This window comes from Hippocampus comes, unplaced genomic scaffold (assembly GCF_001891065.2).
Source record: "Hippocampus comes isolate QL1 unplaced genomic scaffold, H_comes_QL1_v1.1 scaffold416, whole genome shotgun sequence".
Taxonomy (NCBI): Eukaryota; Metazoa; Chordata; class Actinopteri; order Syngnathiformes; family Syngnathidae; genus Hippocampus; species Hippocampus comes.
This window is the reverse complement of record NW_017805837.1, coordinates 280,398-298,566: the sequence shown is the minus strand read 5'-3', so window position 1 is coordinate 298,566 and position 18,169 is coordinate 280,398. Positions and strand designations below refer to the sequence as shown.

Genomic DNA, 18,169 nt, shown 5'->3' with positions numbered 1-18,169 from the left:
TACTCTGGATGAACCCGTTGCGAGCGCGAGGAAGATGGACTCTGCACGCCTGACAGACTTCCCGCAGCCGTTGGCTCCGCCACCCCGCCTCGCACCGCGCCCCTCTCGTATTAAAATGGTGCCGCTGATAATCCAAAAGACCTTTCCGGGGGAGAATTTGAAAGTGTTTTGCACAGATGGGCGGCGCAGATAAATACAATTCTCTTGTCGCTGCGAGAGTGCTGCGCCGCTCATCCCTTTCTGTGGCCAACCACCCCCGCGCACCCCCCATTTTCCCTGATGACTCGCCACCAAGACCGCCGCCATTGTGGACATCTTCCTCTACATCATGCTGAGCCCATTGATGGACAGAGAGCGAGTTTCAAAATTTGATCCAATGTACGCATGCTTGCTGTCGCTTGACGTTTGCCCCCAAGCTGAGTTTGAACGTGGCCAACCGTCGTTTTCAAACAGCCGAAAGTTCGCCCGCTGACGAGACACGCGTACAACAGAAATGTCGGTGAACTGTCTGATACGAGATCTCAATTTAATAATTATTGTTAGTTGACACAACTAACAATAATTATAATGTGCGTTGTTTTCATGGTTCTCGATTAATATCATTGAAAGCATTTCCCCCATAAAGTAGCCAACAAAATACTGTCTGAAATTATTGACAGTGATATACTGATCAAGATGTACCGTTTATAGGAACTTAAAGGTCCACATTGCATTATTGTAATTTTTTTGTTTTGTTTTTCTATTGACGTCTCCTCCTTCTCCAGCAGCTCCAACAAAAACAGCAGCAATTAAAACCAAGTTATGCAATCAAGAGCCAATTAACATCAAGTTGTCCTGCCGCCGCCGGCTAAATTCTTTCATTTAAAGTTTTTTTTTTTTCATATTGTGCGGCACAAATATCATTTTAGGACTCGAGGCAACACGAGTTAATCTTGTTTCATATTTAACGATTGCTGGATCGTTAAATATAATAATATGGACGCATTTTGTTGATTGTGGTTTAATTTTGAATCGCAGTGTAAAAGGTAGAAAAAAAAAATGTCTCCCTTTTGTTTTGAATTGTCCCGAACGCTCCAATCTTCTTCACAATGAGAATGATTGACAGCTGTTATGTTTCATCGCTTTCAGGAATACAACATCGATGGCTGGTGGGTCGGCGACCTGAATGGCGTCGTGGGGATCGTCCCCAAGGACTTTATGCACCCGGCCTATATCCTGTGAGCCGCAGCAAGGTACGGGCGAAGCAGCCCCCAAAGCGACCAATTCTAACAACAGGCAACACAGGGGGATTTTTTTCTGAAAATGAAATTTGAGTTATTGACAAAGATCACACAATTATGCTGCAGGTGTTCAGTCACTCAGGAATGAAGTTTGCAGACGATGAACTATTTGAGGTCTGCTGGGGGATGTCAGTTGCAGGTTTCTATCTTGGCCACCAGACGGCAGAGTTTCCCCTGAAGTTCAGAGTGCAAAAGGTCAAGCGAGACGCATCAAGTCTGTGTGTGCCCTGCGATCCGGTTGGCAACCGGTTCAGGGTGTCCCCCAAAGACAGCTGGGATAGGCTCCAGCACGCCCCGGGACGCTTGTGAGGACGAGCGGATCAGAAAACGGATGGATCGTGAACATGTGGCGAGCGCTTCTGCATCACAATTGCAGTTGAAGGGTTTGAATTTTGGGTTACTGCGCATGTGAAGGTTTCCTCCCACATTATAAAAATAAGCACATGAGATGAAGCGAAGACCGGAAATTGTCCAGAAGTGTCAATGTAAATTTGCTTGCTTGCCCAAGATGAGCTGACGAATCGAGCTTCTGCAGGACTCTGGCGCCCCCTGCTGTTCCAAAAGAGACGACACCATTGATCATTTTGAAGCATGCTATCAAAGTGTTCAAATAAATGTCCATCCATCCATCCTGATCCACTTATTCTTACAAGAGTTGTGCTGGATTTAATGGTCTGAAAAGAACAAACCACAGTGCCCAGTAGAGGGAGAGCACGCAAGCGACACATCGGGAGGCCAGACACGGGATCGAACCCTGCTCCTTTGTACTGGGAAGTTAACACACTAACCAGTGAACCACGGGCCTCAGCTAGAGTTCAGTAAAGTAGTATATGTATATGTGTGTGTGTGTGTGTGTGTGTGTGTATATATATATATATATATATAGTAGGGTTTTTTTCTGATTTCCTGTTATTGGGGCCCTGCAGAAAGTCGCCCCATGGTTGCTGCCCAATATGAAATGAAGTTTGATTCCACAGTGATTCTTTAGCCGTTGCAGGTTCTTCAGCCTCCGGACCCGTTTGGACCAGCCGAGACCACCCAGATAAGACTTGCGTCTCAACTTTCCAGCAGAGTTGCCCTTCTCAACAAAGCATCTTGAAACAATGAATTCCACGTTTGGAAGTGTGCAGATGGATGTTTTATTTGTGACTGAAGCAGACAAGAAACTTGTGTGTTTTGTTCAAGCCCTTTATTCAATATCACCAATAAAGCAAAGTAAGAAACGACACAATCTCTTTGTAATGCTTGTCTTCAATTTCAAACCAAGTTGGCTTTGCAAACTCCCTCTCCTGATCTCAGGATGGCATTATGAAGGGAGCGGAGGGGAGAAACTGGTGAGGTTGAGGGCGAATGGGTTAGGTTCGAGTGCCGTCACGAAGTTGAGGGGCGAAGTTTGGAACACAAGAGGCCACTCACTCCGAGAGATGCCAACAATTTAACAGCTCAAATAAAGATGTTGACTTATGATTACATATAATTTTTTCGAAATTTTCGCGGCAGAATGGACTAATGGTAAAAGACGACGAGTGTAGTCAGGCGACCCGGGTTCGAGCCCCACTGCCTGCTACATTGATAAATTGAGCAAGAACCGGACCCGGGATGCCCGTGGACCACGTCATGTCTTTATCCATTCGACCACGCAGACAGCTTTTACTGTAATTTGGTTGGTCTTTAGAGTGCAGTATCTGATAATAATTAGAAACGTAAAAGTCACTGTTGATACTGTCAGTCTATAGCTCAATGGTCTACGACTATGACTCTCCACTGGTGAGCTCAAGCTCGAGCCCCGGTGTTGACCCTAACCTTCTTTCCCACATTCACCTTCTTTGTTATAGTGTAGATGTAAAAGCAAGCATTTTCACTGTCAGACAATAGCCAAATGGTATACGACTGGGAGTCCTGCCTGGTGAACTCATGTTCGAGTCCGGTTATTGGCACTCAGCACTCCTGCTTTTTTTCGTTCACATTCATCTTCTTTGTTAACATATACGTAAAAGCGATCGTTATCACTGACAGATAGTAGCACAATGGTATATGACTGGGAGTCCCGACTGGTGAACTCAGGTTCGAGCCCGGGTCTTCACTTACTCTTTTAAATATTTTTTCCTTCCCGGAAGTGACGTCATCACCGGAAACCTATTTAAGCGGCGACAAATAGGCAATCATTCTTTCTCACCTTCGACAGCCTCCGCTCGTCCACACACTGCTCCTGCTCCGCACGCCTGTCCACAAGATCACGCAGAACTCCAACAAGGTGACTTTTTACTCTTTAATAGCTTATTAAAACACTCACATTGAATGGAAAGCAGCACTTTAATCGTGCTCGCACCTGGCAAACATGCAAAGCAAAAATGTTTGCTCGAGCATTGCAATGAACGTCTCCTGCGACCTTACTTTGCAACAAACGCTTTTTTTCCCCCAACTTCCTTAGGAAAGCTACGTTCGACCAGAGGGTAAGTAGACACAACTCATTTCTAAATTAACAATTAAACCGAATTAATACGCATGTGTACATACTAATTGTGTCATTTCTGTTCACAGGTACAAATCTTAAAATGGCGTCTAAAATGGGACACTTGCTGTGCGTTTCAATGTGGAATTTTAATTGTGAACCATTTGGAGCAAGCCCAACTAATTTGTCTCTTTTCTGTCCACAGGCTTTGCATCTTCTACAGAATGGCCAAATTGACTGCAACAAGGTAAAATTGCCGCATTTGAATACAGATCAAACTAAATCCCAAATGTGTCGATTCTCATTTCTGTCTATGCAGGCTCACCTCGACAGAATGACCCTTAAAATGGCTGCCATCCTGTGGCCTTTGGGTCTTCCAAATATCGGGGTGCCCGGCCACACACTTGGAAGGTTTGAATATTTAAGAGTCAAGAGCTAACGTTACCGTGTCTTTCAGGCCACTGTGCTGTCGAAGAAACGTCCAGCTCTACTCTCTTCACAAGTAAAGCAAACATTTTCCCACAGGTGCACAAGTGAGAGTACTCGTAATTAAATCAGCAGGTGATTGACTAAAGATTGAGCACAGGTGTCAAATCCAGAAATCTGAAAAGTTTGATTTAACCACAGGACCTCCAACTCAACCAGCTCCTCTGGTTGAGTAGGCGCACCTGTGGCTAAAATCAAACGGTGGTGGTGCTCTTTTCTGGCTCTCTCTCACACTGAGACAAATGATCAGATTCGCTGTCTGGCTTCCGCCGACCTTGCTGATGATCTGATCATTTGAATCAGGTGTTGCACCAGGGGGAAATGGGGGAGGGGAAAAGGGCGGGAGAGTGGCCCCAACACATTTCCTCAACAAGTGCGTTTGTCCTGCTCTCATCCACCAGGTGGTGCTGAAGAACCAGATGACACGTTGTGAAGTCGAGTCGTCAACGTTTGGGCCTGTCGCAAAATTGCAATCAAGTCCTGGAACTGTTGGTTGGAGGCGGCGCTGGTGCAGGGCCTCAGGAAACATGGCGTCACGATCCACCTGATGTCATGCACGCTGTCAGGTGACTGAAGCTACAAACAAAAAGCACGGCACATTGAATTTTCAAGCACACTCACCTGCTTTTTCTTTCATTCTGCATGCAGTGCAGCTTCCAGTCAGACCCTCCACCTGCTGGGCAAAGAGACAAATGCGACAAGCTTGTCTGCTCCATTTTCAACGTTGCCGTTCAAAGGTATGAAAAAGGAGCTCGATGGGTCTCTCGTTTGTGGCATTGGCAGGTTTGACCACCTTGGATGAGTCACTGGACCAGGAGCTGCTTGGCTTGTTGGTGGTGATCATGCTGGACCAAGTGTTGCAGCAAAAGATTCCAGTGAATCAATCAGTTGAAAATTGAAGAGCTCGTGCAGCAGCAGCTTTGATTAAAATGGAACTGCATTTTGGTTTGTAATTTGTGTCTACTCACCTGCACTTTGTCATCCAGATGAACCCGTGGAATATCAGGTGAAATGTAACTGAGCCATCTGCTGGTAAGAAGGCTCATTTCAACAAGCATGTTCTCCGCAGAGTTCAAGACTACTTTTTTTTTTTCTTCCTCTTCAGGCAGCAGTGAACATGATCGGCTTCCTCCACAAAAGACCCAACAACTTGTCTCTCTCGCTGGTAAGTTTCATGCCGAAAAAATCTTTGTCTGCACAAGACATTGACTTGCGTGTAACTCATGGATGTCTTTCCTCTCAGGTCAACACACCTGTCCTCCGTTCTTCTCACGAGCCGACCACTTCGCCACCCAGCGACGTGCAGACTGCCATCCAACTTGCAACTTTTTCCTCTGCTTTGTGATTGTCTGTTCTGCAAAAGAAATAAAGCTTGATTACAAAGAACACTTGAACACTCAACTTCAATCCTAAACACATCACAAAAATAGAACATGAAAAAATATATACATTCTAAGTTTTTTTTCTCAAATTTTTTTCAAAAAAATTTTTCTAAAAATTTTTTCTAAATTTTTTTTCCAAAATTTTTTTCTGGATTTTTTTTTTTCTGGGATTTTTTTTTCCCCTGGGCAGAAAAATTGAGGAAAGTGGGTGTGGCATAGCTGGAATGATGGCTCATGATTCGCTGATGGCCGTGGAAGTGGGTGGAGCATGGCAATAACATGCTGTGATTGTCGGAATTGGGGGTGTGGTTATGCAGATTAGGCGTTCCGTGATTGGCTGTCTCATCAGGGGGCGTGGTTATGCAGATTTGGAGCGATTTGATTGGTCAGATACTTGAAAGTGGGCGTGGCTATGCAAATCGGAGCGTTCTGATTGGTTATGCAAATTTATGCAAATGCATGCCTAGCCGTGATTGGTGGATGTGAAATTGGGTGTGGTTTGGGCAGGCTTTGCAGAAAAATTTCTAAGTCCCACTTGAGTTTTGAGGTGAGAGCTGCCCTTCGGTCACACCAGACAGTCTCTTCACTGTTCCCGTCGGTTTCACATGACCCAAAAGCTCAATTCTTGGAGTTTCGAGTCATGTGGAGACCAACAGAATGGCAGTGTTACACTTGTGGCCATACGAGTGACTGAGGTGCAACTCTCTCCTCAAAACTTAAGTCTTTGAGAAGTCTTCCGCTGCAGTGACCACTCAGCATGAAAGGCTTCGAGTGAGTTGAGGATGGACTTAGTCATGAAAGGCAAAGACTCGAATTCAAGTTCAACAATTTATTGGACAGAAAAGCTAACAGGACAATGTGAAAGCATTTTACCAGTCAATGTTTGTGTGGGCCAGTTCTAGTTGCACACACACAAACACTGACGACAGGCCCGAGATGGGATCAGCTGAAGTCTTGCATGTGCTTGACCAGCTCATGTGTGATGTCACATCTCATGACACAGCAAGGTGGACATGGGCACGTCCGACTTCTCTCACTGAGACAAAAACTAAGTGCCATGTACTCCACAACATCATGATCACACTCTTCTGGGAAGTGCTTGATGATGTTCGGGTTGTCAATGAGTTGTTGACAATGTTGTGCAGTACACGGAGCAGAAGTTGAAGTTGAGTGAGAGACAGGCGGGCGCACATACCTCCACCTTATGGTGCGACGTGACATCAGACATCAGCTCTCCAAGCACACAACAAGGCTCAATACTCATGTGTTTAAATGCAGGTTGGCCTCCCTTCTGCATGTCCTCCGAATCTGTCAGCTGCACCTTTGGGCCAGGAGCCTTTTCAATCTGGTCAGGCAGAAAAAAAACAAAGTACAGTGTTCCAAAAAGTTTTTTTTTTTCATGATTTGAGTCACGATTCATAAAGTGGCAGACTTTTACTTTCAACCCATCCATTTCCAACTATGCCTCCACATGCACCGCATCAGTCTGAGCGATCCGCTCGTGGCCCCCTCGTCACACCTGACATACAATGAACTATTGCGATATGCCTCATTGTTTTTTTTTATGTTGTGTGTGCATTTATCACGACTATACGTTTGAATTTAAAACCACGTGTGCAAATGACGAGTATATTTGTGGATATTATCAACATATATTTTTTTGAAATTTTGTAATTAGTTTGTGAAAGTCACAAATATATTTCGAAAAACAAGTGAAAAAAAAAGTCACGGATGCATTTGTGTGAATCGTTTTAAGACAAATCTGCCCCCAGATGTGAAGCCATCACACTTCCACTGGTTACAGCAGCTTTGGTGTGGAAAACATACAAAATAACATTCAAGTCAAACGCTCTTCTCGATTGCCTTATGATATCCAGCTGAGGTCGACTTGTCAGCGGCATGCTCGCTAACTGGCCCCTTTGCTGACTTTGTTTTTTACGATACCTTCCAGTGACTTAGTGAGTAACAACAAACAAATTACAGGAGCAACGTGTCGTTATTATGCTCCTCAGTTGTCTACATAAACACACGAACAGATAAACGGCGAATAGTTAGTTTAAAATGTTAAAATGACTTACTGAAAACACGGCTTGTGAAAAGCGGAAACACTTGCTCATTGAACCGGATGTGCTACCGTTCTTGTGCTTGTTCTTATTCTTCTTCTTGGTGGAATGGTTCTCCTTCGTCTATATCGCCCCCTACTGTCCAGGTAACCACAAAGGCGTTTGGCAAGCAATCGGAATCGGAATCAAATGTGTCGTATTGGCCAAGTATGCAAAAACACAAAAGGAATTGACTTTCCCAGTTAGAATACATTTTGATTTCTACAGCGCTTCCACAACGGCTTCAATAAAGCGCTTTGCAAAATTTTGGCAAATTATCCTCTTCCCGGTCGTTGGGGACAACCCTCCCATTGAGGCATTTTCGTAGTTCGGTCAACTTTTTTTTGGAAGTGGTTGTGGTGTGTATTCTCAAAGACAGGGAATACTTTGAGGGGGAAAAGTTATTGGGGCCCTGCAGAAAGTCGACCCATGTTTCCTGCCCAATATTAAATGAAATTTGATTTCACCGTGATTCTTTGGGGACCAGTATGGACCATATTATCAAATGTAATGTTCCAATCATTTATTCTCTACGTGTCTACACAACTACACACATACTCACATCTAGTCCTATATATACAGTATATATGCTGTGTTATTTCACTCATTTTACCATAGTTCAGAGAATAGCATACTAACTACAATCCCAGGAACACAAGTCGGGCTGCCACCCTTGACAAGGTGAGGGCAACCTGGCCGCCCAGCTTAAAATACGCATAAAGACAGGGGGAGGGGCGCACATATGGTCAGAGTAAACAAGTATCTTTGAATAGAACAAGTGTTGAAGTTCCCATGCATGTTCACGTAATCTCATATTGATTCTTGTATTGATTGTGCTGTTGCAATTCGTGAGACTTTCAATAAAGCTCAGGTATGGGATTTATCTGCAGAGATCCGACCAACTCACTGTGGTTTCATCTCTCCTGCCACGGGTGTCCGTGTCCTTTTGTCTCTCAACTTCCTACTTGTCGTTGTGAAAGCCACTCCAACGCAATAGGCGGGGTTCTTCCATGACAAAGTTACATGTAAAATTTTTGGGCGTGCAAAGATAAATGGGTGTCTCAGTGTTGGTGCACGTGCGCACGGACAGACACACGCACATACACACAACGGTAAGGACTCCCCAGTGGACCAGGGGCTCCCAGCTAGAATGCTGTTTAGTTTTATCATATGCTTTTCTGAATGTCAACGTTTGAACAAAATTTCTCTCTGGAATGACCTCCCACTGAACATTCGGCAAGCCTCCTCGCTGCCCATCTTCAAAACCCGCCTCAAAACTCACTTGTATTCTTTGGCATTTGACTCAGCATGACTTAGATTTGTTCTTGGTTTTGCTGTTCGGTGCTTCCTACCGTCTTTATTACCGATTTGCTTTACTGTTTGTTGTATATGTTGAATTGCTCCATGTACAGCACTTTGTATGCAGCGATGGCTGTTTGAAAGTGCTCTATAAATACAGTTGAGTTGAGTTGAGAATATTCAGTTTATTAGCTGCACTAACAGGCTTCACACGGGAGGGCCGGGATCTGCACTGGAAACTGAAGCGCAAACCAATTTAAGTTCAATTCAGTTTTATTACATACTTTTCTGAAGGTCAATGTTTTATTAAAACTCTCTTGTGGTATTCAAATAATCAACCACACACACACACATGCAAACTCCACACAGGACTCCACACAGGAAGGCCGGAGCACTGGGAGGCCGACGCGCTCACCAGTCCACCACCAGGCCGCCCTCAAGTGGATTTTAAATATTTAAATTAGATTAAAAAAAAAAGATGAATAACAACAGATTCTCTGCAGTCTGTTTTTTGTTGCAAAATTGATGGTCAAAGAATTTCTCAACAAGTATAGTTTTGAAAAAATATTTTACTCAGTTTTTTCTACATGAGAAGTCACAAAAAATGTACAACTTCTTTCACACTGTCTCGAAAAAAAAAAATCAGAGTTTAACCTCCAAAAAAGTGATATAGATTTCCTCTTACATATTCACGATTACCTTATTAGCAGATTAGCCGGGGGAGGGGGGGGGGTTGTTATGTCACCAAAGTATTGCTTTGGTGTCATGGAATGTTGACATGAAAGGAGGAGATTCAATTCAAATTCAGATCTTGTGGCAACTATAGACAGTAAGAATATTTTCAAGGGTGGGCAAAACAGAGGAGCCTGCCATTAAGCATTCAAGTAAATGTTTCAGTTAAAAAAAAAACCAAACTATCCTTTAAAAACCAAACATTGTCTTCAGTCTGTCAACGGTGAGTGTTTTCCGCCGGCTAACTCGGGAGCGGAGCTGCTCTCCAACACGCTGAAGTCGTTCTCTGCAAAATTGATGTCCAAAGAGTTACTCAGCTCACGGTCAGAGCTCCCGTTCACTTGGAGGTCCGCAGCGGTTCCGCCGGACACACGCGGCCAGCGGCTGTCATCCTCAGGAGACATCTTGGGGAAGCCGTTTGGTGCCAAACAGTTTGGGTTGACCACGTCTTCGTCATCGCTGACTTGTACAATGCTCTCGTTGGATGACGAGAGCTGGGCGGCGTCCTCATTGCTTACCACTCCCTGCCTTAGGCCGACCATCTCAGCCACCAGTTCTTTCTCTACCTCTGAACTACTAACCAGGACCACCACCTGTGCTTTCTCCTCAATGCCAGGAGAGTGGACCTCCACTGGCGTCTCCATGCGACTGCTCCCGTGCGTGGCGTCTTCAGGCGGCGTCCGCTCGTCCAGGCCGTCTCCCAGGTAGAAAATGGCCGGCGTGGTTTCGGCCCGGGCGGTCGTGTCGCACGGTTCGTTTATGTCGTCGTCGATGCATGAGGAGAGCACCAGGCTACTGATGTCTTTGTTGTGAGGGCGAGGGTGATGAGGAGCCGGGCTGTGGAGAAGATTTTAAGTTGAAACGGTGAACTAAAGAACATACAGAAAATATTCACATCCTCAAATTTTCTATTTACTTTCTTCACGAGGAACGCACCATTGGTTCATTTGTTCTTCGGGTTCTCATCAAATTCACGTTTTTAGATAATATCGTACCAAATACCAAACTTTCAATGAGTCGCGAATGAGTTGAGACTGAACAGTTGGTTGCCACGGCGACACCCTCACCTCTCCATGGACTCGTATGACACATTGAGACTGGGCTCCTTGATGACGGCGTCCTCCTCCTGAGCCTGAGCCCAGCCCCGATTGGATGAGGCGTAAGTCAGGATGGCGTCCGTCACCGAGTAGGGGGTGTGGCCTTGCACGCAGTCCAAAATGTGGCCCACGGGCAGCTGCGTCTGCAGGAACAGGTGAAGCTGGCTGTCTGACAGACACACAGTCATGTTCACCACCCTGGAACACACACGCACACCAAAAATAAAAAAGATCAACAAACGCAGACACCCAAATAAAAAACAAGTCATTAAACACACCCAAAAATAGCCAAAATAAATAAATAAAAATCACAAAAAAAAAAAAAAAAACAATATATATTCAGAAACAAAAACAACATGCACATAAATACACTCAACAAAAAAACAAAACAAGACAAAAAAATACACATAAAACTATGAATGGGCAAATACCGAGACCAGCTACAGTCTTAGGCCGATACCAGCCTTCTTTCAAGGTATTAGGTACTCAAAAGGATGCTGATACCAGCCACTGATACCGCTCCTATCCGAAGTAATTGTGGTATCGGTATATAGTATTGGTGAATACTCAGCGGTCAATATTGGCTGTGAAGATAGGACTGACTTGTCCAGAAATACTTGAAGTCCTTGACGCCTCCGCTCCAAGAAATCCTCGTTGCTGAAGGAGAAGAAGGACTTTCCAGGAAGGTCTGGAACGGGCCTAGAGCACCACAAAAATCTCTTGTCAAACTCTGACATCAAAACGGAAACGAATTTGCAGATGCCAAAGAGTAAATGTGCTAAGCTCACACCAAGCCGGCGTTCTTCTGCAGCTTCTTCTTCAGCCATGCAAACTCGCTGTAGCGCCGCCGCACGCATGACGTCTTGGCGGTGAACGCCTTACTGTTTGTCTGCAAGCGCACAAAGCAAAACACACTTTAGCATCAACACCGCTGGAGTAGTTGTGATGTCAGTTGCATAGTGGACCAAAAAAAAAAGGTTGTTTCCTCTTTTTTTCTGTTCATCTATATTGCTGCTATAATTTACCAGTTCACCTCGCGTTAACATTGGTCCCATGAAACTACTTCGAGGTGACTACATATTTTGTTTTTCCAGTTCAGATTTGTCTCACGTTGATACAGTATGACGTTTTCTTTTCTTTTTTTTTTTGGTCCATTTGTGCACAGTCAGGAGTCAAGTGGATGACAGTGACGGAAGATCACGAGGGGGGTGGGTGGTGGGGCGGGGGGGGAGTGGGGGGCTCGTCACTGCTGCTGACTTGGCAGTGCTAAAGACAGACAGTTGCCACAACAATGTCAGGAAAACTATCTGCTGACGTCATCTGTCTCAGATTAAAAAGAGGTGTGGTATGTCATGGTCCAGCTTTTTGACGAATTAAAGCAAGTGACATTCTATAAAGATATTTAAATGGGTGTTTTTCAATAGTTTCTTCGAATAATAAAATAAGTCAATATTTGTTTATTGTCTATTTTATGTCTTGCTTTATAATCTATAATTAATGATTACTGACAGGAGCCATGCTTTAAAAAAAAAAAAAAAAGCTATGTTTTGTTTTCATGCTGGTCTTGCTTGTGTCACCAGTAACAAAAACAGCAGGAAAACTAAACAGTCAAAATTCAAACAGTCGTAGTTCAAAATCAATCTGAAACAAACAAATTACAGTCACTCACATGGAGGAAGATCTTGTAATCCACGTACGAATTCCACAAGCCTTCGTTCTGCACGCGGGGATCTTGAACTCGCACGGCAACAAACTCCTACATTGAGGCGGGGGAAAAAATGCATCCTTTAAATATTTCTACGGTCAATATTTTTGTCATCCAAAACGCTGGCATCACTGATGTGCTACAACTGGAATTTTGACCAAGAAGACGTTACTTAAAACATATAAAATAAATGTTGGCCATTAAGACACGCACTGCACGGCACACTTGATTCTTAAAAATACATGTGGTGGAAGGGGTGTTGCATGTAGGGACAATAAATTGATGAATACGAAAAGGTGACTTACATCTTCGTGGTTCATGGTCACTGGCGCAAAGATGCCGGCGTGCCGACAGAGATGAGACACAAGAAGCGGTTTCAATTCACATGCTGAAGTGTGACCATGACTCAGCCTGCGAAGCAAGAAAAGAAGTTCAAGTCACTCTCATTGCACTTTTACGAGTCACACACGAAATGACGAATGGCGTGAATGCTGGGGGGGTGGGAGGGCTCACCTACAGCAAACACATTGGTCACTCCGAACGCTATTTACTCATCATATTTCTCCATAAACAAATGGAAATGCGTTTAACCCATCCACTGCCCTCAAAGAACACCAGCATAAAAAAAAATTTACACGTTCTGAAGAAAAGTACAAACTATAATTATGTACTTTATAAAAAAACAGACAATTTTCCACGAAATGAAATGATTTTTACATCTTAACCTCTTTGCACATTTCTTGACTGATTTCTTTCTTTTAACTGTAATAATTTCAGTTCGATTCTTCAGCATTGACACGCACATCCGAGAAGAACTGTACCTTGTGGTTTCCATTACAACACTGACAGGCCATCGAGCAGTGACTCAGCTGGCCATCACAAGGCCAAGGAGGGAGACTAATCGATTGAGTTGAAAAACGTGCAGATTGTGTTACTGACACGTGGTGCATCAAAATCAGAGGATTAGGCTGGACACACTCGATGTCTAATAACCAATTTACTTTTAAGTTGTTTTTTTTTTTAAAGATAGATATCATTCTTACACCAACACACGTTTTGAATGCCTCACCTGTCTCGTTCGTGGTAAGCATGTCAAACTAACCGTTGCCAATTTGGAACGATTTGCAACGTCATTTATGACGCCAGCCTGCACACTTGTTCACAAGTAGTTGACACAACGACTACAAAAGTGATATTTAACCATACATGTTTGTCAAATTAACATTTGAAGGGACTGGTACTTTAAGAAAAGCTGTCAGTACAGTATTTGTTGTTGCGCAAAAAGCCAACAGGAGCTAAAAGCTAATTCTGGCGGACTTACTTTCCACAAAGCGTTTGTAAATTGGCAAGCGAGTGTATTGGGTTTAAAGTGAGCCGTCTGGTCGATGTTCCTCAAACAAGAGCCGAAAGCTTCCCGGGTTTCAGTCTGGCGGTTTGTTAGTCCAACAGCTTCCGTCTCCATTTCGCAAGTCACACGAGAGCTACTGTATGCTAGCCCGGCTAGCCTCACGCCTTCGAAGCGTGACGTCAGTGGGTGGAAGGATGGAGGGGAGCACCACCCCTCCCTTTTTACGCATGCGCATTGTTTAATTGCATTACAATAAGTGTTACGTGTAGCATATGAAATATAAATAAATGTAGTTATGATGCAAAAAGGTCGCCATCTTGCCGCACCCGTGCACCGCACTTGCACTTCATGAATCCCCCTCGTGCAGACCTGTCTCCAAATAAACTTTGGTATTCTGCTTGTTCAATGGCGGTTTGAATACCAGCGCCACCCAGTGACATGTCTGATGACTGCTTTGGCTTACCGTGGACATTGTTTTCAATTTCGCGCCGCAAAAATAAAAGCGCACAAAAAGGTATTAAAAAGCGCAGTGTCCAGTGAAAGGCCATTGCGCATGCGTGTGACGTCCGCCTTTCGCCACTTCCTTCCCCACTCGTCTCAGACGATAAGGGGCGGGGCCGCTCGGCTACATTTAGCTCCAAGCTAGTCAAAAAGCTAGCCTCGCTGTGTAACCTACCAGGTAGGGAAAAGCAAAACACTGAATCGCCGACGCTATTGGGCTACAATAAAAACCTTAGCGTTGCACTGTGATCCTTTTCGGGAGGGGGTCTCCCGAAAAAAACGAACTGCGAGTCAGAGGTGAGTTAATTTTTTTCCCTCCAAAAGCGAGTGCTTTAAAAGACAATGTGTGTGTGTGTGTGTGTGTGTGTGAGAGCGAGCGAGATCGAGAGGCAGACAGAGAGCAAGTACAGCTTGTCATCAGCCACTTGCATTAATACATTCTCATTCACCTTCACATCGTTGCATCAAAATGGAGCCCGTGTTAATCGAAAAAAAAAAAACACTACGTACAAATCTAAATGACGCCAGACTACGTGATGCATCGGACTGGAGGTGAAGGCAGCACAACACAATATGGAGGGTGGAATGCTCCCTTCCATGCTAGCCGCCTCCTGCATGCACGGCTTTGTCGTGCAGCGCTTTGATTCCCCCACGTTACTGAGCGGCGACCGTAGCCGCATAAAACGCCCCCAAATCGCCTTTGTTTCCAGTTTTATTTTGTTACCATCCCAACTAGCTGCTGCTGCATCTGTTATTCTCATACAATCTTCTTGCTTGAACAGGTGGTTGCTTCCAGCTTTTTAGATGCACACGCACTAGTTTTTGCTTTCCATTTCAACAAAAGTCCTTTTTTTCGCATGGGGTAATTTCCCCAGTTTCATTTTAATAGTGCAAAAATTATTAATTTGCTACAAATGCTGTACAGCCCTGCAAACACAAATGTGTCAAAACATCTTTGCCCATTGGAATGAATGGAAATGCCTGTAATCCGTATCCGCAATGTTTTTTCATTTATTACGTAGGGGCATTTGAAATTTTGGGACCTATTTTAGGAAGCATTATGAAAGTTGACGGGTCTGATTGGCTTTTGCGGGCCACATAAAATGACGTGGCGGGCCAGATATGATGTTTTGCGTTGTACGTTAGCATGAAGTGACCGAAAATTCTTGAAGCCAAGTATATATGGTTTCTTTTAACTCAGCAACATAATTATAATTATTATTTTTTTGCCAGTTCAACCGGGAGTGGCGTCAAAGCGCTGAAAGCGTCCTTTCTGAAGAACTGATCGCTCTCTGCAAACTTCTGCTTGTTGTGAAGTAAGTTTGGGAAAATTTGCTGCCACAATGTAGCAGCATACCATGAGACTTTCCCGGCTTAATATTATAAAATAATATACATTTGATAGTGAATTGAGTCTTGGTACTGAACAAATTCAACTTACATATTTTATTTTTCATATAGTGTAGCGTGTTCATTGACAACTAGACTTAGTAAATTAAAGCTGATTAATTTGTGATTTGGTTGTAATGTGTGCAATGCGCTTTTCTTCTTTCTTACCAATTTGAGCAGGACCCTGCTGGTCTCCAGGTCTCCCTGAAGAGTATGAGCCTGACTACCGAAACCCCCAACGATGGCCCCAGCGTTACAGAAGGTTCGGGCATTCTCTCATGTCATACAAAATCATCTAAATTTGGCCCATTTTTATGTGAGCTGGCCTTCCAATTTAGTCTAATCTACATTTATTTTTTTTTTTTTGCATTTTAATTAGCATTTAATATTTTCAATGCTGCACGATTCTTAAAATGTGGTACACATGCTCCCTCTAATGGTACACTGTAATCATTACCAGTTGTAATGTTTAATGGGCATTATGTTAGTGGCTTGCAGTGCTATTAATGAGATTTTTTCGCCTTAAAACCACAGTCCTGTTTTTTGTTGTGTATTTACAAAAAAAATATATAGCCGTGGTAGGGTCAGCTGTGATGTACGCTGTTTAGATGCCTGACTGTACACTGTCATCTGCCAGAGAGCAAGCAGCCTGCGCCCGAGAAGAAGGACAAGAAGGCGGATGATGTAGCCGAGGAAGATGAGGAGGAGGAGGAATACGTGGTGGAGAAGGTCCTGAATCGGCGGGTGGTCAAAGGGAGGGTGGAATACCTCCTCAAGTGGAAAGGATTCTCGGAGTGAGTGCCGTTTTTAGAGCGCCACTAAATTCAAAACTTTCGATTGTTGTTGGTTTTTGTGTGTGTGTGTGTGTGTGTGTGTGTGTGTGTGTGTGTGTGTGTGTCTGTTGTTAACATGCATCGTATGTGTCTGGTTTGTGGTGTGGCCCACCTTTTTTTGTGTGTGCGCACGCGCGCAGGGAAGATAACACTTGGGAGCCAGAGGACAACCTAGACTGTCCCGACCTCATCGCAGAGTTCCTCCAGTCTCAGAAGTCGGCGCACGAGGGCAAACGAAAGGCATCCGCTGACGGAGACGGGGAAGAAAGTAAATCCAAGAGGAAGAAAGATGATGTGAGTTCAAAATACTGCAGGAAATTCACAGATATTGAACTTGTTTGGTTGGCTCACTTTCAAGATTAAAAGCGAGAACCCGAAAATAAGTTGTTTGGTTGTTTTGTTTTTGTCAGACAGAGAAGCTGAGGGGCTTTGCCAGAGGCTTGGACCCAGAGAGAATCATCGGAGCCACCGATTCGACGGGAGAGCTCATGTTCCTCATGAAGTGGTTCGTACCCACCGCATGAAATGTCAACAGCTTTATTTACAAATTCAAACTTGAATGGAACAAATTCAAGTTTGGAACATTTGTTCCATTCGGTCTCCAATTTTGAAAATTTTGCAACCCTACCATCGTCATGGTGCCGCTTTCCAGCGTTCTCACTCCACTTTTAAAACATTTCTTGAAGGAAAAATTCTGACGAAGCAGACCTGGTTCCAGCGAAGGAAGCCAACGTCAAGTGTCCGCAGGTGGTCATTTCTTTCTACGAGGAGCGGCTTACCTGGCATTCGTACCCCAGCGAAGATGAGAAAAAAGATGAGAAAAACTAACAAAACAAAAAAAAAAGTGTAGTTTTGAACTTGGTTGTACTTTGGGTTCCGAAGGAGGAGTGAGCTTGAGCTTAAAGGGAGGGAGTGGGGTTAAACGATTCACGGTTAGTCTGACGTTGGTTGTGATTTTATGTGTTTAGAACGTTGTCATCCTGCATGACACCGTGTCCATGCAGTGTTAAACTTTTGCCATTTCACACCTTTTACCATGATGCTTATGTGCCATTTTATATATATTTTTTTTTCCTCCTTCCATCTTAGCCGTCGTGTTCCGATGATGATTCATTTGCCGTGATGACTACGTGCTTGGTGGTGGTGGTTGTTGTTTCTCCATGTCTCGCTGTCATTTTTTGGACAATAAAATCACTTTTTGTTATGCCTTTGTCTCAGTGTGGACATCGGTTGCGCCGCGGTAAAGCAGCCTTTGAACGTTTGGGGCCTTCTGTTTCTGCCAATAATGTTGATAACTTATCATTCATACATTTACTTGATTGCTGAAGATACAAAGTAAGGACAAGAGTTGACTGGGGGGGAATTAACACAAAATTCAAAGTTGGGAGTTTCATCATTCTACATCAGGGGTTGCCCAACCTCCTACAATCGACCCGTTACCGCATACCCACGCACTGACACACCTATGTCATGAGCAAAAACAGCCTAACGGCTCTTAAGATTAACGAAACAGAAAAAATTGTCGACACAAGAGTTTGTCATGAGGAACTCACTGCCTACCTT

General features: G+C 44.1%; 3 protein-coding genes across 7 annotated transcripts in view; 2 read left to right on the top strand and 1 right to left on the bottom strand.

Annotated features, from left to right (window-relative positions):
* Positions 1–5,601, top strand: part of skap1 (src kinase associated phosphoprotein 1) — a 34,142-nt gene extending 28,541 nt beyond the window's left edge. The window contains 8 exon segments of the mRNA XM_019887824.1: positions 1,129–1,232; positions 3,466–3,534; positions 3,712–3,733; positions 3,938–3,979; positions 4,052–4,234; positions 4,620–4,955; positions 5,205–5,383; positions 5,462–5,601. Of these exon segments, the coding sequence (XP_019743383.1) occupies positions 1,129–1,221 (93 nt within the window). The 3' untranslated portion in view covers positions 1,222–1,232; positions 3,466–3,534; positions 3,712–3,733; ... (3 more) ...; positions 5,205–5,383; positions 5,462–5,601.
* Positions 5,602–9,326: 3,725 nt separating this feature from the next.
* snx11 (sorting nexin 11) lies at positions 9,327–16,809 on the bottom strand. Of its 3 annotated transcripts, none has more exons than XM_019887818.1 (7): positions 16,719–16,809; positions 12,841–12,946; positions 12,500–12,586; positions 11,619–11,719; positions 11,434–11,529; positions 10,801–11,028; positions 9,327–10,570 (listed from the first exon to the last, which is right to left on the bottom strand). In XM_019887818.1, exons 2-7 carry the CDS (start codon positions 12,853–12,855, stop codon positions 9,943–9,945), a joined length of 1,155 nt encoding a protein of 384 aa, XP_019743377.1. In that variant the 5' UTR covers positions 12,856–12,946; positions 16,719–16,809; the 3' UTR covers positions 9,327–9,942. The 3 variants fall into 3 exon arrangements, with proteins under 3 accessions (XP_019743377.1, XP_019743376.1, XP_019743378.1); XM_019887817.1 differs by lacking the exon at positions 16,719–16,809 and adding an exon at positions 13,857–14,073; XM_019887819.1 differs by lacking the exon at positions 16,719–16,809 and adding an exon at positions 13,605–13,837.
* On the top strand, positions 14,478–17,810 carry cbx1b (chromobox homolog 1b (HP1 beta homolog Drosophila)). 3 transcript variants are annotated; one of them, XM_019887820.1, is made up of 7 exons: positions 14,478–14,681; positions 15,618–15,700; positions 15,954–16,035; positions 16,411–16,567; positions 16,747–16,900; positions 17,017–17,111; positions 17,293–17,810. In XM_019887820.1, exons 3-7 carry the CDS (start codon positions 15,987–15,989, stop codon positions 17,432–17,434), a joined length of 597 nt encoding a protein of 198 aa, XP_019743379.1. In that variant the 5' UTR covers positions 14,478–14,681; positions 15,618–15,700; positions 15,954–15,986; the 3' UTR covers positions 17,435–17,810. The 3 variants fall into 3 exon arrangements, with proteins under 3 accessions (XP_019743379.1, XP_019743380.1, XP_019743381.1); XM_019887821.1 differs by having other exon boundaries at positions 15,951–16,035; XM_019887822.1 differs by lacking the exon at positions 15,618–15,700.
* Positions 17,811–18,169: the final 359 nt, after the last annotated feature.